Consider the following 27431-nt stretch of genomic DNA (forward strand, 5'->3'; position numbering starts at 1 on the left):
TCCTGTCCCTCCCTGACTTCGGGCTCACCATGGCTTTTAACTAACTTTCATTACTTTCTGCCAGATGACAAGTAAGGAAAGGAGAGGTAGGAGCCTGAACTGAAGCCTGATTGGCTGATCAGAGGTGCATTAAATAGATGTTCAGGTACAGCTTGGTGGTGGTGCAGCAGGGGTGAAATGCAGTTGTGTAATTTGCAGGCCAGAAGGCATTAGCCCATCTACCAGTTTTTGGCCTGGTTTTGGAATAAAATAGTACATCTGTGAATACATCAGTTCATGAGAATTAGCAGTAAAATACCTCACTTGTGTTATGTACCTGGTAAAGGAAAGGAGGGTCAGAACAATAAATTAATAGATCTCCCACGCTCAGCGACCACTGCACTCACTCTAGAGAGCTAACACATCTAAGGAGTTTATTTCCAATTCTTTGAACTTTGTTGCTTCTGCAGACTCTGTAAAATACCCAAATTCTATTAACTCTGTTTATAAGCAAATGATTAGAGTTTAGAGTAAGCTTTGTGGGTCTTAATGGGGTGGTGTACGTACATTTTTTTGACAAAAGGGTCCTAAAGAATAGACATATGAATATGATCTATTGAGATAGAAGAGTTCATTCTACCTAATATGCTGATCATATGTTAAGCCGGAGGCGTAACACAGGCCCCCGTAGCCCCCGCGGTGCAGGGGGCACCCAAGCTCCAGGGACCCCCCTCAGCAGAGTATTCTGGCCAGAGAGCTCCTGAATGAGCTCAGAGGGGCCCCTCCATGTGCCTTGCAGGGGGGCCCCCTCAAGTTTCGTTACACCAATGTAGTGCACCTGTAAATAGAGATGGTGAGCTTTGATGGTAAGAGCTTTCATTATCTAAACAAAACACTGCTTTCAAACTCCGATGCTTCACTTTGGATAATTCACTTTATCTTCTTATCTGGATCGCTCTGAGTGAATGTAGCTTAGAAGTGCGTAGGTGGCCCTTATTGGCAGCTACGGTTACACGTCTCGTGGCACTGTATGGATATGTTAGTGGTATTAAAATAGCACTACCTTGGCCCGCTTCACTGTTTGTTTGCCCACCACTAAGCATGCAGATACGCCCAATCAAATCTTGTGCAGAATGTATTTGTGAACGTTTGCTTTGTCAGAACCGTCGCCTAAATCTCCCTTGCTTTGATTTGTCTGTTAGAGTGTTGTGTACTGGAGTGCATAACGTGGAGTTGCGTAGCATGGCATACAGTGGAGTGACATAGAGTAGAGTGGGCCTGTGTAGAGTGCATTGGCTTAGAGTGTTGTAGAGTGTAGTGGTGTAAAGTGCAGCAACATAGAATTCAGTGGTGTACAATGTAGCGTTGTAGAATGCAGTGGCGTAGATTAGAGTGTTGCATGGTGGAGTGCAGTGGTGCTGAGTAAAGCAGAGTGACGTAGAGGACAGTGACACAGAGAATAGTGGTACAGAGTAGAGGGGCATAGAGTGCAGTGTTGTAGAGTGTTACAGAGTAGAGTGGAATAGATTGGTGCAGAGTAGAGCATAGTGCCGTAGAGTGCAAAACGTGATTGCTATGTAATGTAATGGTGCTGTGTTGATTACTCTGTACAACTGAATTTTATACAGAAAACGTTTGTTTGCCTTAAAAGCCCTTCTATGTTCGTAACCTACCTTCTGTATTTGATCCGTTATTTATTGGGCACAGGCTTGTGTACCACACTGGTGATTAGTTGAAGGTATTCTCTTTTTACGGATCATTTGTTTATTGAGTAAACTTAAAGACCTCTGTCCGGCTGGAGATGTCGCTCAAAATATAGAACTGATTATGTCTATATTCATTGTCTCATATATTCCTGAGTGTAGAGTATAGTGGCATAGGGTGCAGTAGAATAGAGTGGAGTGCTCCTGAGTGCAGTGGCGTAGAGTGTAGTAGTGAGGAGTAGAGTTCACGGCTGGAGAGTGTGGTGATGCAGAGTAGAGTATCGTAGAGTACAGTGGCGTAAAGTAGAGTGGCATAGGCTACAGTGGTGCAGAGTAGTGTGCAGTGACATAGAGTGCATTGGTGTTGAGTACAGCGGTGTAGAGCATAGTGGCATAGAGTGCAGTGGCGTAGAGTGCCATAGAGTAGATTGATTCAGAGTAGAGTAAAGTTACGTAGAGTGGAGTGGTGCAGGATAGAGTGAGGTGGCGTAGAGTAGAGTGGTGCAGGGTAGAGTGAAGAGGCGCAGAGTGGAGTGATGCAGGGTAGAGTGCAGTGGCGTAGAGTAAAGTGGTGTAGAGAAATGGTGTAAAGTAGTGTAGAGTGCAGGGACACAGAGTGGAGTAGTACAGAGTAGAGTGTATTGGCATAGAGTGCAGTGCTGTAGAGTGATGTGTTGCAGAGTGGTGTAGAGTGGAGTGAAGTTGAGTGGAGTTGCGAAGAGTAGAGTGGAGTGGCATAGACTAGAATGGTGTAGAGTACAGTGGTGAAGACTGCAGGGGTGTTGAGTAGAGGGGTGTAGAGTGCATTGTCATAGAGTGTATTGGCATTGAGTAGAGTGGTGCAGAGGCCTAGAGTAAAGTGGCATAGAGTGCAGTGGTGTAGAATGGACTAGTGCAAAGTGGAGTAGAGTGTAGTGGAGCAGAGTGCAGTGGCATGGTTTAAAGTGGAGTGCCACAGAGTAGAGTGCAATGGTGCAGAGCAGAGCGGAATGACGTAGAGTGGAATATGCATGTTGTGGTAGCACACTTCCATTACACACAACACATCTTCAATTGAAATCATCATAACATGTGCACAGATATACAGTTTCACTGATAAAAGTATACGGCTAACAAATGATAATGTGTGGCAATTATCATCTAGTGCAGTGATTTGTTTTGAATGTTTTAAAATATTTGTTTTCACCACACTTCAGAATTACAAAAAAATTGTGCTTCCTTTGGGTTTTTCTGATTCTGAAATAGCTGCACATTTGATTTAGAGACATTTCAATTTTTTATGTGCTTCAAAAAAATAACATCTTACAGCCTTCCTCAAGTACCCCCAGATCCAGCACGATTGTCACATAAACCCTGACATCTGACCTCTGTCTTTGAATGCACAGCAAATGTGACAATGACAAGATAATAACAAGGTTTAAAGGCCTGGTAACTGAAATCCGCACTGGTGGACAAATACCGTGAATAACACTTTGAGAAATGGAAGACAGGACTCGAACTGACAGCTAAAACTAATAGAGCCAGAAAATATAAAGGAAGCAAACGTGAGTTACAAACCACAACGCCAATGATAAGCTTTCAGAATTTAGCCATGATGTCGTTAGTAAACTATTCGATCTAAAAACGTAGAGATTAAAGAAATTCGAAACTGCATTACTCCTTTAAAGTTAGGATGCGGTTCGCCCCACCCAAGTGCCGATATTTGACACAGCGTGCCCCAGCCTACGGCTAACCACGCCCTCCACATGCACCGATTGGCTGGGAAGGCTAGGCTGCCTGGAGGTAAAAACAAAACTGCTGACCAATTGGAGAGCGGAATGTGCCGGCTCCCGGATGCCAGCAGTGTCATATGGGTTGACGTCATCGAGCAGTGTATGCTTCAGCTGTGAGGAGAAGTTCAATCTGCCCCGGCGGCCAATCAGAATTCCAGCAGGGAACACTTCTGCGCGCCTCTGTAGGACAGCCGGCAAGGGTGCAGCGCGCGCGTTGCGGAAGACTCGAGCGGCGCGCGGTGCCAGAGAACGCCTTGAGACAGGCCAGCAGCGCGTGGCCATGGGGCTAGACTCCCACGCCCGTGTCCGGCTCCGCTCGCCCCTATCGGCCGTTTCCTGGTGCTGCGTTTCTCCTTCCCGCGGCCGTGCGGTGCTTCTGAATTGATGTTGTCCGGCTGTGCGCGCAGTTCCTCAAAAGTGTGCGCAACTGCTCTGCACTGCCGCTGGAGTTGTAGTTGCCTGGCCTCGTACACCTTGCTGTGCGTCGAGTCCGCGCGTGGTGCAGCGTTGCGGTGTGTGGTGCTCCGGACTTGCCAGGACTGGTAGCTTGCGGCATGACTGACCTGCATTGGTGGACTGACATGCACCCGACAGGCTTTGAAGCTTGCAATGGCTGTGTCCAGTAGCGGGCTCGTTGCTCATTGTTACCTTACAGTGGGGCGTTGAAACTCCTCTACCCTCCAGCTCACCTGCCCGCCGCCCAGCAGCGGGTCCGTCCAGCCCTGCACAGGTGACTGGTTCATCCAGGGACCTTGATGTGTATCAGCCGGACGTTGGATCTCTCTACTGTGAAAGGAATGGTATGGTTTAACACTGGTGCGTTGTTGTAGTGTTTTCCGCCACGGGCAGTGTGCAGTGGAATAGTCCATCATAGATAACTCTGCTCTGGTACTTTGCTGTGGAGGTGTTGACCTGTTTCTTCATTAGTGCATCGCCCGGTTGGTGTTGTGAAGCCGACCAGCCAGAAGCACCTTTGCAGTGGAGATAGTGGCAGTGGCCTGGAGTGTTGCACCATGGGGTTGCCGGCGCTGGAGTTCAGTGACTGCTGCTTGGACAGCCCGCAGTTCAGGGAGTGCCTCAAATCCCACGAAACAGAACTGGACAAGACTAACAAGTTCATCAAGGAGCTGATCAAGGATGGCAAGTCGCTGGTGGCAGCTCTGAAAAGTGAGTGATGGGGGTGGGTTGTGGGATGCTAAGGTATATATATGTTATTGTATTTATATAGTGTTTACTACCCCTGACAAGGTGTTGAAGCGATTTTTGCCGGCCAGCACGCTGCTCCGGGACCCAAGGTAAATGATTAGGTCAGTGTTATTGGTTACTGTGAGTTATTGGGATTCGTTTTGTGTGCTCAAAGTAAATTATTGCATGCAGTCTTTTCAGTTTTTTATATTGGACTAAAGTAAAAGTGATTGGTTGCAATTCTTATTAGGGGGCGGTGAACTCAAGCACATTGTTGGTGGGATTAATACAGGAGTCAAATGAGATTATTGTTAGGTTGCATAGGTATGCTTTTCAGAGAAAGGAGAGATTGTGATCTTGAAAATGAGTTGTGGGAAATTTGTTGAAATAGAGAATAGTCAAATGTACACTTGTCTAGAATAGGTTGTACTCGGACAGAGGCGGCATACAGAGGATAGAAGGAAAGGAGAACCTCATTTGAAAGAGTAGAAAAAAGGAGAGGCGACAAATTAAGGTTTTAATTAATGGACTTATTTTCTTAATGCCAGATTTAAAGGATGTCGTGAATATTTTTGGGACTACATGCAGTATGTAAGTGTAAAAATATAGAAAGAAGCATTATTTATTTGTGAAACTGTGCTATATTGGGAATATTTTAATCTGTATTAAAATCGGGTAAAAATCATCTGTTGCTAGACCCCCCCCCGATCTAGCCAGGTTAGTTGATCAGCTCAAGGATTTAAAGTAAAATATAATGGCTGGGCGTACGTGTCGAGAAAATGCACTAGACATAATGTACACATTGAGAGAGATTCTGGCGTTCATTCTCAGGTTTGACTTGGTATTAATTATTGTATTGTATTACTTTCTTATATAGCTCGAACTGTCACCCTACGGGTATCCTCGCGCTGTAACCTAGACAGATGGTTATCGACAACTGCGGGCCTGATTGTCAGTGTTCATTGCTCTCAATCCTAGGGAATAGCCAAGTCTTCAAACTCTTTCTAAAACATAACAAGGAGCTAGATTGTCTAATGCTCGGGTAGCTCATTCCAGAGGCGTGAGGCTGCTGTGCCAAATGCCCTGTCTCCCATCCAGGATTTCTTAAATCTGGTAGTTGTTACCAGATTTTCACTGGAGGAGCGAAGATGTCTTATAGGCTTGTACCAGGTAAATCTCTCCTGCATGGATAGAGGGCCCATACTGTGAACTGCTCTATATTCAATGCATAGAGCTTTGAAACTAACTCTATCCTTAATGGGCAACCAGTGCAGATCCCTCGGGGCCAATGTGGTAGAGGAGCTGCGTTGCCTGTTTAATACCAACTTTGCTGCTATAGACTGGACTCTTTGCAACCCCTGCAAGATATATTGTGGGGCTTCCAAATACAGGGAGTTGCAGTAGTCCAGTCTGCACAAAATTATGCCCCTCACCACAAGGGTTCTAGCCTCATTAGGTAGCAGTGGAAGAATCGGCCAAAGCGCTTTTAACAAGGCAAAGCAGACGCTGATCGTCCTATTAGCCTGTGACACCATTTGAAGATTTTCATTTAATCAAGACGCCCAGGTTACATACTGTTTTAACTGGGACCAGGGGGTCATCCCCCGGGGTGAGTCTAAACTCTAGCGGTAGAAGCTGTGCCATTTTAGCAGTAGAGCAATATACCACCTCCGTTAAACTGCAAAGAGTTTTCTTTAAGCCAGTCAGAGGTCTGACACATGCATTGCTGGAAAGTGTTCAAGGTCACCGCATGCTTCCCTTCCAAGGAAAACACCAATTGGGTGTCGTTGGCATAGTTGACCAGGTCAATCCCATAAGAGGTTATAATGGGGATCAAAGGGCGTAAGTATATATTAAAGAGAATGGGGCTTATTGCCGAACCCTTTGGCACTCCATAATGCATCGAAGACTTGGAGGAGGCAAACAGTGTCATGGTTACGACCCGTTGTGTCTCTGATAAGTATGATTGCAGCCACTTCAGGGCTCGGCCTTTCACACCCAATCTCTCCATCCTTCCTATCAACACTGCACGGCTCACCGTGTCGAATGCGGCCGACATATCCAGCAACACTAACACAGCAGAATGGCACACATTTAAATGCCTCTATTTTGTATTGGCACCAGATGGAAGATGAGGACAGCTTCCCAGACAATAGAAGTTTATTACCTGCATTCCAGTGGCTGGAGGACAGATGATGCCAATAATGGTGGGAGTGAGGGGACGGTGAAAGCGCTCCATTTATTTAGACCTTGCTCATCCTCTGGCCAATCTTGCACCATTTCAGAATGCACAGTTAACTTGTACAAGTCTTTCCCATATACACCTGCATTTGTTTGCAGCAGTTGTCCATGTAAGCACCACACATTTCATTGACACTTATGTGAAGTCTGCAGTACACACTTTTATTTATTTAGAAGTTTTGTAAAACTCTGCTACTATACAGTCAAAACAAAGAGGCGTTTGGTGTGAATGAGTTATAGCCCAGCGAGATGCATTGGGCGAATTTGATCATATGTCCTAATGAGGAAGGAAGGCTTCTAAACTAAGTTTCGTGACATGCTAGAATTTGAACGTAACCATGGCCTTTTTTTCTCCAGAAGCTTTGTGCGCAATGCAAAGGGTCTCTTCAATTTGACACTGAATCCTATAGGTACCAAATAAAGAGCTTGATGAGTTGACTTAATGTGGGCTTTTGCTCTTAAGTAAATGTATTTTATTGGCGTTTAAATAGTGCTTAGTACCCCTGTACAACCCGGATGCCTGATTTGGAATATTTGCATAACGTGTAGCTGCTATGACTATTTACCAAGTTTGCATCTACAGCCTTAGATTTTACTAGTTGAATCTCGATTGAGACCAAAAATGTTCTGTGTTGGTGAAGCCTCAACCATAAACTTTAAAAAACGATTAGATCTTCAGTTCAGAGCTATTCATGTAACCCTATTGTTGAATCATATGTTTTAAGCACAGACTTACATCCTTGAGGCTATGTTTTAATATTCATATCCATACCTAGACCCTTAACACAATGGCTCAACTCTTAGCAAGTACATTTAGTTTAACTGGCCATGTCTTCGGAGCTGCTTAACCTTGTAAGTGTACTGGCCCTGGGTATAATGCACACAGCCCCTTGATGTTGGGCTGTAATAATGTTCTAGAGTCAACTCTCTGCGAATTTCGCAAATCTGGACGTAACTACCAATATGTCTAGTGTGCAACTACTCCTTTGATATTCTAGCACTACTGGCCTTTTGAAAATTAACTCGTAATGCTGTTCTCAAAGTGTTGAGGGCACCACTAAACAGTTGATGCCATTGTGCAACTTCCCAATGCAGAGAAATTATTTGTGTAATCATTTTATTGCAGGAAAAGAACATACAATAATATCATAACATTTTCCATCGACAAACCTGGACTTTGTTACAGTAGTACAAAAAGGTATTGAATGGACTGGTTCTGTCATGCTCTGGACGGAAATAGTCTCTCTCTTCTCAACCATCTAGGTTGTGAGACAGTCTCAAGGTTCTTCATATGTGGCTGTCCATTTTAAATATTTCGAAAACCTCAGTGCTAGGATTAAATCTAGCAATAATAACGAAGGCGAGAAGAGCAACACCAAGTTCGCGTAATACTCCCGGCTTGGTGTTGTGGGTGTACTCTTTTCTATCCCTGGCTATAGAAAACTGATGTAGAGCCCCCCCCATCCCACCACAACTCTTTAAACTTATCAGACTGATTATTGAGCCTGTAGTTAATCTGCTCGTATGGTACAATCGTAGGGCATTTTTCCAACTTCCAAAGTCTCCCATGCAGATTTTCGCAGGTGCAAGCACTAACATAAACCACTTGATTCCTCACTACAAAATGTGCAGGTACGTCATGCAAGAGTGCAGTCCTTATGTTTACATGGAGTTGTTGTCTCACAAGACCATGTCATTCTAAACCATATGTTATGCCAGTACCTTTTAAGTACTGAGCAGGCAGTACAGTATGCAGATTATAACAATTTGAGGAGGGACAGCACCAACATTTGCATTAGTAGTGAGGCCCATCATGACCAGTTTTTGCGGGGACAGTGCCAGCTATGGAGAATATTATAGTACAGATAATCTCTTGATGTCCCAGGTACTACACTAATGCATCGCCTCAATAGGCTAAGGCTTTCTATGTACACCCATCTAAAATTTTTGTTTAATCTTCTGTGCAAACTATTACCCTTACTTCTGTTGACCCAAATCTTTAGTGCACATCTATACAGTTTAGGCTACGGATTAGGTTTTCATTACACACCTAAAACATTCATGTTACTGGCCAGTTTTTAAAATTCCTCATTCTATTGGCCAGATCTTTGGTGTTCTCCTAAATAATTGACCATATTGGCAAATTCTTCAGCGATGACCTAATCGATTTAACCTACTGACCGATATGTTCTTATTTACAGTCTGAGCTTGGTACCTGGAGCTGCATAGTTTATAATGGGCCATTACTCCTTCCTTATAGCTGCATGATGCGTACTATGCACATAAGCTCTTTAGGCTGTGTCATTCACTTCATGAGCAGTAGCCCCACCTACTTCATTTAATTACGGCCCCTTGATATACTGCCATTGTGCAGAGGTTTTCTTTTTTTGGTCAAAATTTAGGAAAATGGTGTCCGGGTTGCTTGGAGGAGTTATTTTGTGTCTCTATAAGACTACTTGGCCTCCAAAACTTATGTTTTGACACCAAAATGAAGTTTATTGGTCTCATGGTTCCTGAAATAGTACGTCACTGCAACACATCCACCATATTTAAAAATGTCGTCCAGAAAAATTCGGCCTGTATCAGCAATGTCTACCCAAGGTAATGCAACTGGTAGTATGTAAAGCGCTCTGATACCCGATACTTTCGGGTCAAGTTTGCGCTATATAAAACTCTATAAATAAATACAATTAAGGTAAATTACTAATCTACTGATTTAAAAAAACCAAATAAGAAATGAAAATCTATGGAAACAATTTTTTATGAAGGTATATCTATAGGCCAGGACTAATTAATGCATTAGTAAATGGCCATCGGCTTGCCACATCATACAGGGATTGGGTGTATACCCTTCCAGACTCAACAGGTCTGTGGTGGTCATCAGGCACCTGGAATCTGGATTCTTCTAGACGCATATGCCAAAACTAAAACCGCTATTGCGACTGCCTGTTGATCATATTTATAATTTTTTTTATGTTAATGGTGTTTATAGATTGATATGAGGGCCCTTCATCCTATGATCATAATATAGATTTAACATGTTCTGTATACTTTGTGTGATGTGGCCTACAAAATATATGCTATAAATGTGGCAAATAGTATTTACATCAAGCTCTGTGATGTGCATTGTACTTAAAGATTTAGAATGTGGTGCAGTATAGAGAAGTTTACGTTGAGTCCTAAATTTTGTCATACAACAAACAGGTGTCTCTACATACCACATGGTGTCATACAGTGCAAAGTGGGATGTGACCTATTCCTTAGCGTGTTCCTTTGTGCAGTAGGATGCATCTTGTACTGTTTGCAATGCTATCACGATAGAAGTTGACATCTCTTCTATGCTGTGTGCAGGAAGGTTAAGTTAACCTTTCACTTTGGAGGGGTGGCCAGTGTTGTATAGTGTATATGCCTCCTTGACTGATTCTTTGTGTCCTGCAGCACAGAAGTGGGCTTCATTTACACATATGCTTATAGTTTGCAAGTAGAGAAGTTTTAAGGCATGGGCAAATTGGTCTCTGGCCCATTTACTCCACCCCTCCCCCTTTAAATGGGCCACCTCGTTAACCTTTCAGGACAGTCCCACTCTTTCTAGAGTTAAAAGAAAACCTTTTTTGGCGGAGGGCAGGCTGTTCAGTCCGTCAACCCCCTGTCTGAGTGATGGCGTTAAACAATTACCTTTTTTATTCTAGTTTGATTCAGCAAGTACTCTCACTTTTCAAAGTGTCCAGGTTCAGCCTTGCTGCATTGGCCTTTACCTTTAGTCGGCATGTAACACTTACTGTGCAGTAAAACTTGGCATGGTGTTGTCTCTCCGTAAGTGCATCATGCCATGTAGTGTGTTCAACTTGTTACTTCCTGACTATGAATATGTGTAATTCGTAGCACTGGCAGTGCAGTAAACAAAAGCAACCATCGGCACATACCCAAATTGCTCTGACAGACTAGCTACAGAGTTACAACATAGATTGTGGGTAGAAGGCTTGGTCGTACCACTAGGCTTTCTGCTTTTGTGGCAGGTAGGTCACGTGTCAGTGTGCAGTGCAGCATTCTTTTTTTTTTTTTTTTTGAATTTTTTTGTCCTCATATATGCCACCAGAATATATATGCTCTAGATGGGTCTCGCTGTTGCCTCTTATACTGTTGTTTTTCTTTCTGGTCCACCATGGAAAACAGTATCATAGCAAACAGGGGTTCCCAGAGGTAGGCTGTTTTCCTTATCCTACTCCTCCAGACCTATTTTAGGCACCCTAGGTCTGGTGGAGGACAGGACCGACACAACCACTGGCATAATCACAGGACTGCTTACCTATTTATCCAGACCATCAGTTTAGACCATACATTCTCCGAGCTCTCGCTGCGGCCAGCCTGATCCATTTTACACACTTCCATTAGGTACTTCAAACATACTGCAAATCTAGGGGGAGCCGCTGACTTCCACTCCATACAGATTTGTCTCCTTGCAATAATTATTGTGTAAAAAATAAATTGAGTATCCAGATCCTTGATATTATATTCTTTCAGACAACCAAAGAAGACTAATCTGCGAGAACATGTAATAGTTGTTGAAAGTACATCTCCCAGAAAATCCATTATCGCTTTCCAGAAGTTTTGAATGGCTGGACATTCTAAAAAAATGTGGATATCATCAGCGGCGTTATAATTACAACGGGGGCAATAATAGTTGTTTCGTGTTATCCTGTGTAGTTTGGCCGGAGTCCAATAGACTCTGTGAGCCGTAAACAAGTGATTGCGCCTTAAATTAGCGGGTTTAATTAGCCTCTGTGAAAGGGAAAAAGAGTCTAACCATGCCTTACAGACCTCTTCTGGGGGCTCTGCTATACAGTTTCCCCACAACTTTTATTATCTCCGGGTACAGTTCACTCTCCTCTTCTTTGACTATTGAATTGTACCAAAAAGATAACTCTTTTACCCATTTCCCCCTTCTGCCAATTGCCTCAAGAATATCTGTAACTTACTCCCTTTGCATACTTTGACTGGACCACCAAGCGGACAGCTGGTAGTATTTAAACCTAGTCAACTGTCCCTCCGTAAGCTGTGCCAACGTGTTCCAACTCATTAGGCCCGAGTCTGCCCAGAGGTCTCCCCATTTTTTGAAGCCAGCTGTTTTCAGGGGTTGTGATAGTTGATCCTGGAGGCATTGAGGTGTACCAGGAGAATCCCATATTGGGGAGTGTGTGTGATAATAGGAAATATTAAATGTCTTCCTCATGAACCCCCAGTTTTTTAATGCAGCCTGTAGAATTTTAAGGCGAATTTTTTAAAAAATATTCTGGTCTCCAAACTTAAAAGTAAAGTAATCATGGTCATAGGATAAATCAGTTAACAAAGCTTGAAACAAGCGGCCCTGTGATGATGCATCCAACTTGTTTGCAAGAAGCCTAACATTTTTAAAATGAAATGCATGACAGTATGAGAGAATGTCAGGGAGGGCAAGCCCTCCTATTTTTAAACCCCTCCTCAATTTCTTCCATGCAATTCTTGTTGACTTGCAGGCCCATATAAAGGATCCAATTTTGCCCTGTAGAGTGTTAATGTCTTTCAGTGAAAAAGAGAGGGGAATGCAGTTAAATAAAAAGGTCAATTTAGGGAGAATTGTCATTTTAATAAGGTTGACCCGACCGTAGATGTTTAAAGGCAAGTTCCCCCATCTTGTTAAAGTTTTATTAATATCTTTAACCACCTTTTGCCAACTGAGTGAGGTGGTATCATTTAAAGATTGAGTTAGGTGGATTCCCAGGTACCTCATACTCTGTTTTGCACCAACTATATGTGTGTTGTTATTCCACCCCATGATCTCTGTTTTATCTTTATTAATCTGGTACCCGGACAGTTTCCCAAATTCCTCCGATAGAAAGAATAACCTTGGAATTGCTTCTGAGTGATCAGAGGTATATAAAAGAAGATCATCCGCGTACAACGCCACCTTCAAAAGCAGATTTCCAAGCTGGAATGGTTGAATAGTATTGTCCTCTCTAATCCCACAAACAAAAGGCTCCATATAAACATCGAACAGAAGGGGGGACAGAGGACAACCCTGCCTAGTGCCTCGTGATATGTCGAACCACTCAGATAAAATTCCATTAACCAAAACCTTAGCCTTTGGGCAGTGGTATAAGGATCTGACCGCTTCTATAAAAATTTTGGGGAGCCCGAAGGCCGCCATTGTGGCCCAAAGATAGTTCCAATTGACCTGATCGAAGGCCTTAGCCGCAACTCGCTCGTCCGAAATGCCCCTCCAATGTGGTGTGCCTCAGGGCTCCTCCCTGAGCCCTACATTATTTAATATCTACATGTCCACATTGGAGGAGGTTATCACCCCTTTCGGAGTGAGTGTCATCAGCTATGCTGACGACACACAATTAGTGGTGTCTTTGTCCCACCCTAAACAACAGAAAGCTGATCTCCTCAACTGCCTCACTCAAGTCCATCATTGGATGAATAGATCAGCGCTAAAATTAAACGGGACAAAAACCGAGGTCCTCGTACTCGGCCCAAAAGGAACTTCACTTCCTCTGAACATGTGGCCAACATGTCTAGGTCCCCCCCCAGACCCAAAGACAGAGGTGAAAAGTCTGGGTGTTTGGATCGACTCGGAACTCTCATTCGCCCCGCAAGCAAAGAAGGTCGTAGGGACCTGTTTCGGTCTGCTAAAATCATTGAGGAAAGTCCTGCCCCTTCTTCCTCCGAAATCGCAAAAACTATTAGTCCAGGGTCTTATTATTTCAAGACTGGACTATAGTAATGCGATCTATCTGGGTGCACCGGAAGCAACACTGAACAAACTGCAAAGGATTCAGAATACTGCTGCCCGGATCATTACCAACACCCCGGCCAGATCATCGGCCAAACCTGCCCTCAAACTCCTGCATTGGCTCCCCATAAGGGAGAGAATTAAATTTAAAGCCTTGTGTTTGGTGCATAAAACTTTGAACAACCTAGGTCCTCCAATTCTCCGCAACTTCATCACCCCTTACATAGCCACGAGATCCCTTCGTTCCAACACAGAAAATCTCATCAATGCCCCAAGGTTTAGGAAAGCACGTTCAGGAGGAAGACGGTTTTCGGTCCATGCGGCCCGTCTTTGGAACTCCCTTCCTCGAGATCTTCGTTTGGAACCCCGATACCTCCGTTTTAGGAAACTGCTAAAGACACATCTTTTCCCCTAGCTCCCATGTCCCCCTCGTGAACTCAGCCTCAGTCCTCAGTTTTACTGTTTTAGGGTTCCTCAGCGCTGGGATACCTCCGGGTGACTATGCGCTTTATAAAAATAAATAATAATAATAATAATAATAATAATCTATGGCCACCAGCGCCAGTGGGAGATTTTTAGCATTAGAATAATCTACAGCCCCTATAGCTTGAAACGTTAATTCATTTAACTGTCTCCCAGGGATAAAGCCTCTCTGGTCGGGGTGGATTATGGATTTTATAACCTTAGATAATCTGGTGGCCAAGATACCTGAGTAAATCTTCATATCCGAATTCAGTAGTGAAATAGGTCTGTAGGACTCTATTTTTTTCGGGTCTTTATTAGGCTTGGGTATAAGCGTAATGATAGCTTCTCCCCACGAAGAAGGTATAGAATGGCCTTGGATCAATAAAAAATTGAAAAGTTCTCTTAATGGAGTTATTAATTGATCTTTATTGTCCGTATAAATCTCCACTGGCAGCCCATCTGAGCCTGCAGCTTTCCCCCTTTTCATTTTCTTCAGCTGGTTTAGAATTTCCCCATCTGTTATCTCAGATTCCAAATATGCTTTTTCTGATTCGGACATTTGTGGCAGATGCTTTATACTCAACCAGGATTCTAAATCCGCCCCGTGGGATCTTTATCTTCCGTGTAGAGACTCCTCATAAAGGACCTAGCTTCTTCTCTTATTTCTGCGTCTGTTTCTATCAGAATACCTGTCTGTCTAAGTACCAACGCTTTGATGTTGTTTCTCGTTCTCTCTTCTCTGGCTTTCCAGGCAAGGAGTGCTCCACACTTCTCTCCGTACTCAAAATTTTTTAATCTGCTGGACTCCCATTTTTCTTTAAGGATTCTTTCATCCGAAATTTTTAACTGGAGCTGCAAGTCAACAAGTTCCTTCTCTAACGCGAGTGTTTCTCTGGAGTTTGTTAGTATTGCATTTTGTAGTTCGAGATCCTTTCTAGTTATTGTTGCTAAGTCTTCCTTTCTTTTTATTTTTATACTTTTTCTCTTATGATACATTAAAGAGCTCAATACACCCCTCAAATAAGCCTTGTAAGTTTCCCATACTATCTGGGGAGAGGAGGATCCTGAATTTATTAAAAAGAATTCTGATGTATTGTCTTTAACAACTGCTTTTATCTGGTTATCCAATAAAAAGGATCTTTCCAGAGTCCACCTTGATTTTGGTGAAATTATATTTAGTTTAATTTCCAATTCTAGTACTGCATGGTCCGATAATCCTGAGGGTGTAAAAGAGAGATAACTAATATCTTTGAGAAGGTGTTGGTCAACCAAGAGATGATCTATTCTAGAGTAATTCTTATATTTTTTACTATAAAAAGTAAAACCTGGTTGGGATTTGTACTTTTTTCTCCAGACATCCACTAGAGTGAAATCTTTCATTAAAACATCCAAGATGGCAAGAGATTTTAAGGGAGCATGGTATTTGGCCTTAGAAGTTCGGTCTAATTTTTGGTCGAAGACCAGGTTAAAATCCCCACCAAGAATTAGAGGACCAGTTGTCGTAAATAAAGCTAGTTCTAATTTAGAAAGCGGAACTGGATTGTCCTCGTTAGGACCATAGTACACTGCGAAAGTATATGGGGTGGTTTGAATGTATACTTGTGCAACTAGCCACCTCCCTGATTGATCCGTCTCAAAGCTTCTCAAGCTTATCCCGCTGTTCGATCGAATTACAATAGAAACCCCCCTGGTGACCCCTAACTGCCTGGAACTGATTATATCCTGAACCCACCTACACTTTTTAAAAAGAGAATCACATACTGTTGCCTCCAAATGTGTTTCTTGTAACATTATAATTTGGGCATCCGAATTTCTTAAGAATTCACAAATTCTATTCTGTTTTATTCTTTCCCCTATACCATTAATATTCCATGACAGGACCTTAAGCTTATATGGATTGGTCATAGTTCTGATGTACTCACGCACCCATCTATTTTTTTTTATACATCAAGCCATTATTTATATATGAGGATTTTTTTATTTTTCCCCCCCCGACTCCCCCCGCCCGTTGAACACCCCCCCCCTGAGGAACCCCCCCAACATACCTGGCGATGACTTCGCCTTTCGGAGCACCCATGTGATGCCCATGACCGATTTACTGTATTCGAGCGAGACAAGTTAAATTACACATAAATCTACATGTCCCCCATTACTATCATACAGCCTGTTTATACAGTCCTTTACTTTTTCAAGTTCCCCCCACACCATTTCCCCAGTTACTATATTCAAATGAGACCAATATTATTGCGAATAAATCTTCGTGTCCCCTGTTTTTCATTCAGCCAACTCAAACAATCCATTCTTTTTTTTTTTTTTTTTTTTTTTTTTTTCTTTTTCAAGTTCTCCCTCCACCATTTCCCAAATTTATATTATATGATTTTTTTTTTTTTCCCTTTTTATCTTTTCCTTTCTTTTTTCCTTCTTTTCCCTTTTATTCCTTTCATCTTTTTATTATTTCTTCGTTAGATTACTCCGCTTATTTATCCGGACCTATTCCTGTTCCTCCTGCTCACTTCTTATTCGGTCTAGAAAATTGTCGACCTCCTCTGGCTGTGTAAAACTGTATGTCTTGTTTTTCCACATAATCCTGAGCATAGCTGGAAATCTCATCTGGACATGTGCTCCCAATGACCTTAGGTCCGGCATTCTAGTGCCCAGCTCCCATTGTCTTTGCGCGGTTTTTGCACCAATGTCCGACCTGATAAGATAGGGACTGGAGTTGTATCGTAGATCTGTTCTCGTAAGGGATCGCCCTAGGATAAGCTCTTTTACACTGTATGTCTGAAAGTTTATAAGTATTTTCCTAGGAGTTTTCCTGTCCATACGCCTCTTGTAGGGGTCTCTATGCACCCTCTGGATTTCTTCCTCCAACTTTATATCTGGACGATCATTTAGAACGCCGTCTCTCAAGAGTTTACAGACAAATCCCTTTAAATCCTCCAATTCTTCCCCTTCGGGTATTTTCAAGATCCTTAGGTTATTCCTCCTAGCATGGGTCTCCATCCGTTCAATGTCCATAACCAGTACTCTATTCTGGGCTTTGAGATGTTCTATATCTTTTTTATTTTCATGTACAGTTTTGTCCAAGGCAGCCGTCTCTATTTCAAGTCTCCCTGTACGCAGAGTGACCTCCTCTAGCTTAGATTCTAACATATCGAATCTGTCCTGTATTGTTTTTTGATTGGCTTCCGATATCTCAAATTTCGACATCATGTCGCCTCTCAGGGATCGAAAAAGGTCCCCTAGACGGTCACTTTCCTGCTCGCTTGTATCTAAATGATTATCTTTACTCGCGTGTAATTTCCTAGTCACCTCATCTGCCTCCTTAGAGTTGCTCTGTGTAAGTTTAACTGTTGCAACCTGACTCTTGGGTCTGGTGTCTTGGTTTCCTCGAATTTTATCTATTGTAGGGGCTTTAATTGAGTCAGTTGTAGGGGCTTTAGTTGAGTTAGCCAAGACACTAAGAGGAATAGCTGGGCTAGGGCACGCCCACGAGGAACATGGCGGCGGGCTGAAAGCCGGTCGCGGCAGCTCCGTGATGTCTGGATGGCCGAAAAAATGATTGCAGCTTGACAGCGAGAGGTCGCTTGTCTCCCCGCGTCGCGGTGAGTAACAGAGGCGCTTTTTCCCCCCCGCATATGCCGACAGTAAGCCTAAGCCGGCTCCTTTGTTTCTTTTCCCCCGAGGAAAACTAGCCGTCTCAGGAGGTACTGCAGCGGGCGGGATAGGTCGGATCGGCGTGTCTGGCTGCGGTCTGCCGCGAGAGGAGTCGTCTCAACAGGACGAAACGGAGATGGTTGATGGTTGCTGGGTCTGAAGACCGGTTTCTTTTCTTTTTTAAGCGTGCAGAAAAAACGCTTAAAATATCTGTAAGTCAATATTGCACCAAAGCGGAGAGCAGCATCAGCGGTAAGGAGAAACACAGGAGGGGGGCTTTAACAGAAGCTTTTTGATAGAAGCTGACAGCAGCAGCTCCACGGAATGCTGCGAGTACTCTTTTTTTAGCCCTTCAATGATTATTTATCTTATAAGAAAGGATGCAATGAAGCTGAGTCACAGGTGCTAGGCATTATGGACATTGGAGTCCTGGCAGTATTGGGATATTTTGATTATTGACTTACCAGCTCCACTATTGTGAAAAAGAGTGCATTTGCAGTATATTTAACAGAGTTTGTTCTATTATATATGTCGTTTGATCTTTTTTAAAAAAAAAAAAACATCCCACTCTAGTCCTTCCTCACTGTGTGACCTTGAGGGTGCACTCAAGACCTTCAAGCAACTGCCCATCGAATTTGCATATTTTAAGGTTGCAGTTGGCTAAGCTCAGTTAAAGCCAGGCAGATCTGATTGTGGACTAGTGCACACTTTCACCCAGTGCACACTTATATCTACATTAATGCTGGAAGAACGCCGACGATGTTTATGGGGCAGGTTTCGCTCTGTACTGTTCAAAATTAAACTCGGAAGCCTAGTAATACAATCACCTGAAAAACATCTTACTAAAACAGACTTCGAGAAAAAAAAACTTTACTCTCTTGCAGCAAAGTGCGGGGATAGGGGGACTAGAGTGGAAGAGGCTCCAGGACTTACTACCGGAAGGGGGGGTTGTATGGAGCAAACGCAGCCTGGCCTTCTAAAGTATTACAGGACCACTGAAGTCACTGAAGCTACTGAAAGTTTAGCGCAAGAGCCGGTTCTGCTGAAAGCTCCAGAGTTTGGCAGTGCAGCATTCTATGCTCTCTCTTTGAGTGCACCATCCTCGTCGGGGCACTGCTGGGTTGGTGCGATCTCAGCCTACTGCTAATTGGCACTAAGTCCCTGTTCCTCACAGAACAGGGACCGGAGTGCAATAAATAAAATAAAAAAAGACCCTTTTCTTATGGACCGGCCCAAAAGGTGAGACACCAGTCCACAGAACCACACGCAGCTGGCTTGTTCAGACTGATAATCTTTGTGGTGCTTCCTAGCCAGAGACAAACGGTTTGCTCCAGGGTTGGGCCCAGATGTAGCCCGCCCAAAGGACAGTTGTCAGGGAGCCCATTCAAGTGAATGAGCAGACGTTGAATACAAAATTCAGAGTTGTTCTGAGCAGGGGGCCCCAAGTTGTTTGGCCTGGGCCGTCCAAAAACTTTAAGATGACCCTGTTCGCAGGGGGGTTTGGCTTGCATGCTGAGCCTTAGAGAGGTGTGTTTAGTATCAGTTTGGGATGTTCAATTCACAGGTGGCTTTGACTTGTGTCTTGCGGTGTTCAGCTCAAAGATTTAGGACTCCATCCTTAGCAGCGCATGTGAGGGATTTGCGTTTGCTTTATCCTGAATCAATCATGTCATTTGTAAAGCGCACTACTCACCCATGAGGGTCTCAAGGCGCTGGGGTGGGAAATGCTGCTACTGCTCGAAAAGCCATGTCTTGAGGAGTTTTCTGAAGGTCAGCAGGTCTTGGGTCTGCCGTAGGTGGATGGGGAGGGTGTTCCAGGTCTTTGCGGCGAGGTGGGAGAACGATCTGCCTCCTGAGGTCGCTCTTCGGAAGCGGGGGACTGTAGCGAGGGCGAGGTCGGCGGAGAGGAGCGGGTGAGGGTGTAGAAGCTGAGTCGTCTGTTGAGGTAAGTTGGTCCGGTGTTGTGGTGTGCCTTGTGTGCGTGGGTGAGGAGCTTGAAGGTTATCCTCTTGTTGACCGGGAGCCAGTGCAGGTCTCTCGGGTGGGGTGTGATGTGGCTGCGGCGAGGGATGTCGAGGATCAGGCGTGCAGAGGCGTTCTGGATGGGTTGGAGCCGTCTCATGAGTTTGGCCGAGGCTCCTGCGTAGAGGGCGTTTCCATAGTCCAGCCTTCTGCTGACAAGGGCCTGGTTGACTGTTCTTCTCGTTTCAGTGTGGATCCACTTGTAGATCCTACAGAGCATGCGGAGGGTGTTGGAGGAGGAGACGGCGTTGACCTGTTTAGTCATGGAGAGGGTGGAGTCGAGGATGACCCCTAGGTTGCGCGCATGGTCGGTGGGTGTTGGAGCGGTTCCCAGTGCGGTCGGCCACCAGGAGTTGTCCCAGACCGTAGGGTTGGATCTGAGGATGAGGACCTCCATCTTGTCCAAGTTCAGCTTAAGTCGGCTGTTCCTCATCCATTCAGCAACGGCCTTCATTACTTCGTGAAGGTTGGTTTTGGCGGTGTGGGGGTACTTGGTGAGGCAGAGTATCAGCTGGGTGTCATCGGCGTAGGAGAGGATGTTGAGGTCGTGCAGATGGGCGAGCAGTGCCATGTAGATGTTAAACGGAGTTGGGCTGAGGGATGAGCCCTAGGGTACGCCGCAGATGATCTCGATGACTTCGTAGCGGAAGGGGCGAAGGCGGATGCTCTGTTTTCTCACCGAGAGGAAGGAGGTGGTCCAGTCCAGGGCCTTCTCTTGGATCCCAGCGTTGTGGAGGCGTGTTCGTAGTGTGTGGTGACAGACCGTGTCAAAGGCGGCTGACAGGTCAAGGAGGATGAGGGCCGCCGTTTCTCCAATGTCCAGCAGGGACTTGATGTCATTGGTGGCAGCGATGAGTGCAGTCTCGGTGCTGTGGTTGCTGCGGAACCCGGACTGGGAAGGGTCCAGGATGTTGTTCTCCTCGAGGTAGCGAGTCAGTTGTTCTTTGATGGTCTTCTCGATGACCTTTGCCGGGAACGGGAGCAGGGAGATGGGCCGGAAGTTCTTGAGGTCCTTGGGGTCCGCCTTGGGTTTCTTGAGTAAGGCGTTGATCTCGGCGTGCTTCCAGCTCTCCGGGAAGGTTGCTGTCTCGAAGGAGGTGTTGATAACTTTCCGGAGATGGGGTGCAATGGATGTGCTGGCTTTGTTGAAGATGTGGTGTGGGCATGGATCTGACGGTGATCCGGAGTGGATGGTGTTCATGATTTTGATGGTGTCATCGTCGTTTATGTTCCAGTAGAGCAGGCGGTAGGTGCGGATGGTGGTCGTGGGGGGCGGAGGTCTCAGTGGTTGACGGGCGGTCGTGGCGTCGAAACTGTCGTGGAAGTCTGTGATCTTGTGGTGGAAGAAGGTGGCCAGCGAGTCGCACAGGTCTTGTGAGGGAGGGACGTCCTTGGTGTTGGAGCTGGGGTTGGAGAGTTCCTTCACGATGTTGAAGAGCTCTTTGCTGTTGTGCGCGTTGTTGTCTAGGCGGTCTTTGAAGGAGGCCCTTTTTGGCGGATCTGATGAGGTGATAGTGTCTGCGGGTGGCATTCTTGTGGGCGGCGTGGCTTTCCGGTGTTCGTTTACGGATCCAGATCTTCTCCAGCTTTCGGCAGGTTTGCTTGGAACCCCTGAGGTCTTCAGTGAACCAGCTGGCTTTCTTGTTGGTATGATTGTTGGAGGGTTTCTTGATCGGGGCAAGGGTGTTGGCACAGTCATTGATCCACTGTCTGAGGTTGCGGGCGGCGAGGTCGGTATGATCGGCGTGTGGGCTCTGGGTGAGGGTGGTGGTTAGCTGATCTTTTGGTGACTTTGCTCCAGCAGTGGTGAGGCATCTGTTGGGTGCGGTGGTGCGTGGTAGGCTTCTTGAAGGTAAAGTGGATGCAGCGGTGGTCGGTCCAGTGGAGTTCGGTGGTATGGTTGAAGGAGACGTGGGGGCTTGCGGAGAAGATGGGGTCAAACGTGTGACCGGTGGAGTGGGTGGGTGTTGTGACGAGTTGTCTGAGTTCGAGGTTGGCTAGGTTGTCGATCAGGGTGGTCGAGTTGGTGTCGTCATTTTTCTCGAGGTGGAAGTTCAGGTCCCCGAGGAGGATGTAGTCCGTGGAGGCGAGGGCGTGTGTGCCATTTGTAAACCAATCATTTGTTACCACGTATGCCTTAACCACGAATATGTAAGTATTTTATGCGTCCATATAAACCTTGTGTTTGTGTGTGTGTGTGTATATATATATATATATATATATATATATATATATACACTTAAATTTACAAACGCAACCTTGATTACACATATACCTTTTACTAATCACGCTATTACAACAAAATTTGTTGTAAGGGCATATGCGTGGTAAAAGTTTGGGTTGCAGCAGCATATGCGTTATAACGTCATACATTCACCCCGGACTGGTTTACTTTGTCACCATGCTGTCCAATGCACAGTTGAGTTTGGCGTGCACCATATATTGTGCAGTGAAAATGAGTGTGATTTGGGCCCCATGCTCTTCAGCGTGCCGGAGATGCTGTCCTGTGCTTCATGTTGCATACACTTAAAGTCGTATTGGAACGGAGTCACCAGTTGTGGTCCGGTTTTCTTTCTCAGCGCAACACGTGTTTTGTTGATCAGAATGTAGTAAAGGCTATGACTGCCTGTGAAAACCTGTTCAGTCCATAATTTACACTTCTGCAAATAAAGGATAGACCGCTTATTATGTGAATTACATTTTCCTTCTTGCTTCTCTACTCTTGTAAAATGCCAAGTAACTGATTTTGGAGGTGATTAGACCAGCTGTTGTTTTCATTTAGGCTTCCCCTGGGAAATGTTTTCCACGTTAAGTTTACCAAATATTGAAAAGCATAGGCTTTTAATTCTTCCCTTTCTTGTTTTAGTTATTTGCAACAGGTGCAAAATTGCCAACTTGTTGAAAACCCCAGAGTATGATTTGCAATTTTTAACCGTTAATAGTTCCCCGTGAACTCCTAAATATAATTCCGTTATTTAGCAAAAATACATCATCTCAAGCGAGTGAAACGTTTGCGTGTTCTCATTAAATAACATAAGTTGCGTGTAACAAGGGAATTATGTTATCTAATAGCTACACACTATCACTTATTCTTTGGCTCAGAAGTGCAAGTCTGATATTTTGGGAGTGGTCACTTTACTGAATTTTACCAGTTCTCACCACCTTCCTTGCATGCAATGTAATGCGCTGTTGATATTTGTTCTTCCCATTTTACATTACACAAAGCACGTTTTGAAATGGAGAATGGGGTGAACTTCGTGGCTTCAGCTTTTTGACTGAAAATACCTCTGTGGTGTTTCTACTTCTAAAAATTACTTTACGTTGTATCAAATGTGAGGTTTTCTGTAGGGTTATGTTGTATTGAACTGAGTGAATATGGATGATTCCGATGCATTATATTACATTGTGAGTAGTGCTACCTTGAACCCCCATGACTGGCTACTTGTACATCATTTGAAACCTCTTGTGCGGGTCTACTACCTGCTCCCTGTGTACACTACATTTCACGTGAGGCCCCATGATTAATAGTACCCTGGATTAAATCTGTGGCTCCCTCACAGTTGCATTGCATTATATGAAGCAGCATGACAACATATTGTGTTTGGGTTTCCTTGTAGGCTGTTGTTATTGTGGCTGTAATTTTAAGGCTCTTTGTGGAGTTGCTTGAAGAAAAGATTGACCCCACTGACCAAGAGAAGGGGTACCACAGGTAAGCGAAAAGTGCGAAGATCTCTTGGGACAATCGAGAAATTCACAACTATTACTAATGTTTTCTAATCCCTTATGTTCAACACAATCGCCATCTATCCACACTCAATCAAAAAGCCAGGACCCTACTAAACAATTATAGTATCCACATGTAATAATGCAGGGAAGTGCGTTAAAAGAGATTTTATTAAAATGATTTCATAGACCGAAATTCCATAGAAACAGTGGAATCATCAATTCACAATACATCAATAACACAATTTTATATGCATATAAAATTGAGAGACACAAACAAATGAAAGTTCAAGCTATTAATTGCATCTTATTTTGGTTGTTCCTCATGGAATTCATTGTTATGTGTTCAAATGTCCATAACCCTTATCCTCTATTGGACATAAACAAGTTCCTTGAATACAACCATGTATAAAAACCCAAAGGTTTCAACGCGTTTCGGTGGTATTTTTCTTGATGTGAACCACCTTCTTCAAGACAAAGAATATATAACTGTCTCTCTTGTGTTAAACCACGAAAAAAAACCTATTAAAACCTAAATATACACTAGCAGCCCGTCCCGACGTTGTCCGGGTATGAATTGCTGCCGGCCAGTACTATAATGTTTTGTCGGATTTCGTTTTGATAGCATTTCTTATCTGGGACAGGCCTGTGAAACGCTCCAATTCACAGTGCACTGCTGATGCACTTAAGAGTGCGCGTTCAGTAGTGTGTGAACTCGAGTTTCCCTACTTTATTTTTCCTTGAAATATTATATAGCGCGAACTCGACAACATGGCATGAGCACAATTTACATTACAGAAGAACATATTCATTTGTGGTAGGCATGGGGAGACAAAGCGATTTGCCTGGAATCACAGGATTTTGAGCTGATGCCGAGATTCGAACGTAGCTCCCCAGCAAGTTCGCAATTCTAGAACTTGTGGCGAAAGGTGTGTCTAAAAGTGTATGTCGGTGCTGGCCATCAATGAGCGAGACCTGTGCATTTTTGAAATGGGTGGTGAAAAAATATGAGTATGTTGCTGGAGATGTGGGCTGCCGTGCCACCAATGTACTTACCGGGGGAGGGTAAACAGCCATTATTCCGCAACTTTCTTTCCGCATACCATCACTCTGCATACTTTCATTACGAAAGTACCATGACTCCGCAATGCCATTATAACGCATGGCATTACATTTTATATCCTTTTACCACGCATACATTTACAACGAAATTCGTTGTAAATGCATGAATGGTAAAAGCATGTTTTTTTTAAATGTTTGGATAAGGTAAGTATGGGTATAGGGGTATATGTTTTGGGGTAGAGGTATATGTTTTGGGGTGTTTGGGTATTTTAAGGGTTCAGATATAGTTTTGGGTTATGGGGTACAGGGGTAGTTTTAGTGTTTATGGATAGGTATGGGTGTTGGGGTACAGGGGTAGTTTTAGGGTTCAGGGCTAGGTTTGGGTTTTGGGGTATATGGGTATTTTTAGGGTTGAGGGGTAGGTTTGGGTTTTGGGGTTCAGGGGTATTTTAAGGGTTCAGGGCTAGGTCTGGGTTTTGGGGTACAGGGGTATTTTTAGGGTTCGGGGTAGGTTTGGGTTTTGGGGTACATGGGGTATTTTAGGGTTCAGGGGTAGGTTTGGGTTTTGGGGTACAGGATTAATTTTAGCGTTCAGGGCTAGGTTTGGGGTACATGGGTATTTTTAGGGTTCAGGAGTAGGTTTGGGTTTTGGGGTACAGGAGTATTTTAAGAGTTCAGGGCTAGGTTTGGATTTTGGGGTACAGGGTTTTTTAGGGTTCAGTGGTAGGTTTGGGTTTTGGAGTGCAGTGGAATTTTTAGGGTTCAGGGCTAGGTTTGGGTTTTGGGGTACAGGGGTATTTTTAGGGTTCCGAGGTAGGTTTGGGTTTGAGGTACAGGGGAATATATAGGGTTCAGGGCTAGGTTTGGGTTTTGGGGTACAGGGGTATTTTTAGGGTTTAGGGATAGGTTTGGGTTTTGGGGTACAGGGTATATTTATAGGGTTAAGATGGGTTAGTGTTTAAGGGTGTTGGGGTATTTTAAGGAGTAAGGGTGGGTTATGATTATGGGGTGCAGGAGTATGTAAAGGGAGCAGGGTGGGATTAGCACACGATATGAGACATGGCATGAAGGGCGAAACGTACCACACGCCCCCAGCGTTTATCACGCCCCCAGCACACGCCCACAGCACAATGCAGACACTCCCACAAGGGACTACTTTGCTGGCACGGTTCCTTTACCTTTTTAAATGTATATGGTGGGCGTCTGCATAGCCTATGTCCTTCTGCTGCAACTGCCCTTTCCAACGCTGTATTGGGTGTTGTGATTGGTGCTATGGTTCCTGAGATTACCCGCCTCAAAGATTTGGGTTCTCTCTTTATTATATTAGTATAGATATCAACAATCTTGTCAAGCACATACATCCCTTTATGTTCAAATATATTGCTAAGTTACAATTGAAGATTTATACATGGTTGTATTCAAGGAACTTGTTTATCTCCAATAAAGGATAAGGGTTATGGACATTTGAATAAATAACAGAATGAATTCCATGTGGAACAACCAAAATAAGATTTAATTAATAGCTTGCAATTTCATTTGTTTGTGTCTCTCAATTTTATATGTGTATCATTTTGTGTTTTTAATGTATTGTGAACTAATTGATGATTCCACTGTTTCTATTGAATTTCGTTCTAAAGTCATTTAAATAAACTCTTTTAACGCACTTCCCTGCATTATTACATGTGGATACTATAATTGTTTAGTAGGGTCCCTGGCTTTTTATTGAGTGTGGATAGATGGTGATTGTGTTGAACATAAGGGATTAAAAAACATTAGTAATTGTTGTGAATTTTTCAATTGTCCCAAGAGATCTTCGCACTTTTCGTACTTTGTGGAGTTGAACTTTATTTTCCGTAATCTGTTACTTCATGTGGAATTGCTCATTCAATTCAATCAAGTTTTCGGCTTTCAGTGGCGTTGCACAATATTCTATCTCGGTAGTCTCTTGGGAAGCCAATGTAGGTGCTTTAGAGTAGACTGTGACTACTATTTCAGTCAATGTGCCTGTTTTTTGAGGTGCTGCAAATCATTTTTGTATAGGGAGCAGCACACTATTATTATTTACTAGCAGACCCTTACTACCTGCGCATCCTAGTGTGCAGTAGCTTGTATGTCTGTCTGCTGTAGCATGTCACAGGACTGCTCATGAACAAACAGCCACCATCTTAATAATGCTCCTACTCCTGAAGAAATAGATGCCTAATAGATAGGGGGTGGTCTGCTTCCCAGGCAGTGAACACAATTTTTCTCCTGTCTTTGCCCGGTCTCACTCTCAGTGATATTTTTTTCTATAGACCAAGCCAGCCTTCTGAAGGCTGGGCCACGGCGTCTGTCTGTCTACTCCTGCTGATTGCGTGAAGCACTGCATGGTTTAGACATGAAGTCTCAGAACTGTGTGGCAATAGGTGAATCCTTATGTTGGGGTTTAGAGAGAAGGCAAGAGTGCAGGAATGGATTTCCTCTTGAAAAATGCACCATATTTTGCAATCGGTTGCATCAAACAGGGGCAGCCCCATTACCTGAACATGGGGCAAATTAAAAACTATATTACTAACAGAGGTTCAAGTATATTATTATACACTGCATAAATAACACAAGAAAAATACAGTCAAAGAAATGATATCAAATGATTTAAAAAAAGATATTGAAACCCATCGCAAATGTACGCAATTTTTTCTAAGACCATAATATAAGAATACAGTACAATCCTAAACTAGATGTACTCGCACAATTACACAAAAAGGAAATCGGAAAGCACAATTAACAGTGTAAACAGAATAACAATGGCAGTCCAATAATTTTCACCGAAAAAAAAAACTGATTGGACGAAACACAAAACCAGGAGAGGCA

General features: G+C 43.9%; 1 protein-coding gene across 6 annotated transcripts in view; it reads left to right on the forward strand.

Moving 5' to 3' along the window:
- Positions 1-3503: 3503 nt before the first annotated feature.
- Positions 3504-27431, forward strand: part of ARHGAP26 (Rho GTPase activating protein 26) — a 2045367-nt gene continuing 2021439 nt past the window's right edge. For 3 of the 6 annotated variants that reach the window (XM_086931646.1, XM_086931647.1, XM_086931648.1), the window contains exon 1: positions 3542-4621. In XM_086931646.1, the coding sequence (XP_086787772.1) occupies positions 4468-4621 (154 nt within the window). In that variant the 5' untranslated portion in view covers positions 3542-4467. Of the gene's footprint in view, positions 4622-27431 lie in introns of all 6 variants that reach the window. The other 3 variants (XM_086931645.1, XM_086931643.1, XM_086931644.1) reach the window with 2 other exon arrangements.

Source organism: Lissotriton vulgaris, chromosome 7 (assembly GCF_964263255.1).
Source record: "Lissotriton vulgaris chromosome 7, aLisVul1.2, whole genome shotgun sequence".
Lineage (NCBI taxonomy): Eukaryota > Metazoa > Chordata > Amphibia > Caudata > Salamandridae > Lissotriton > Lissotriton vulgaris.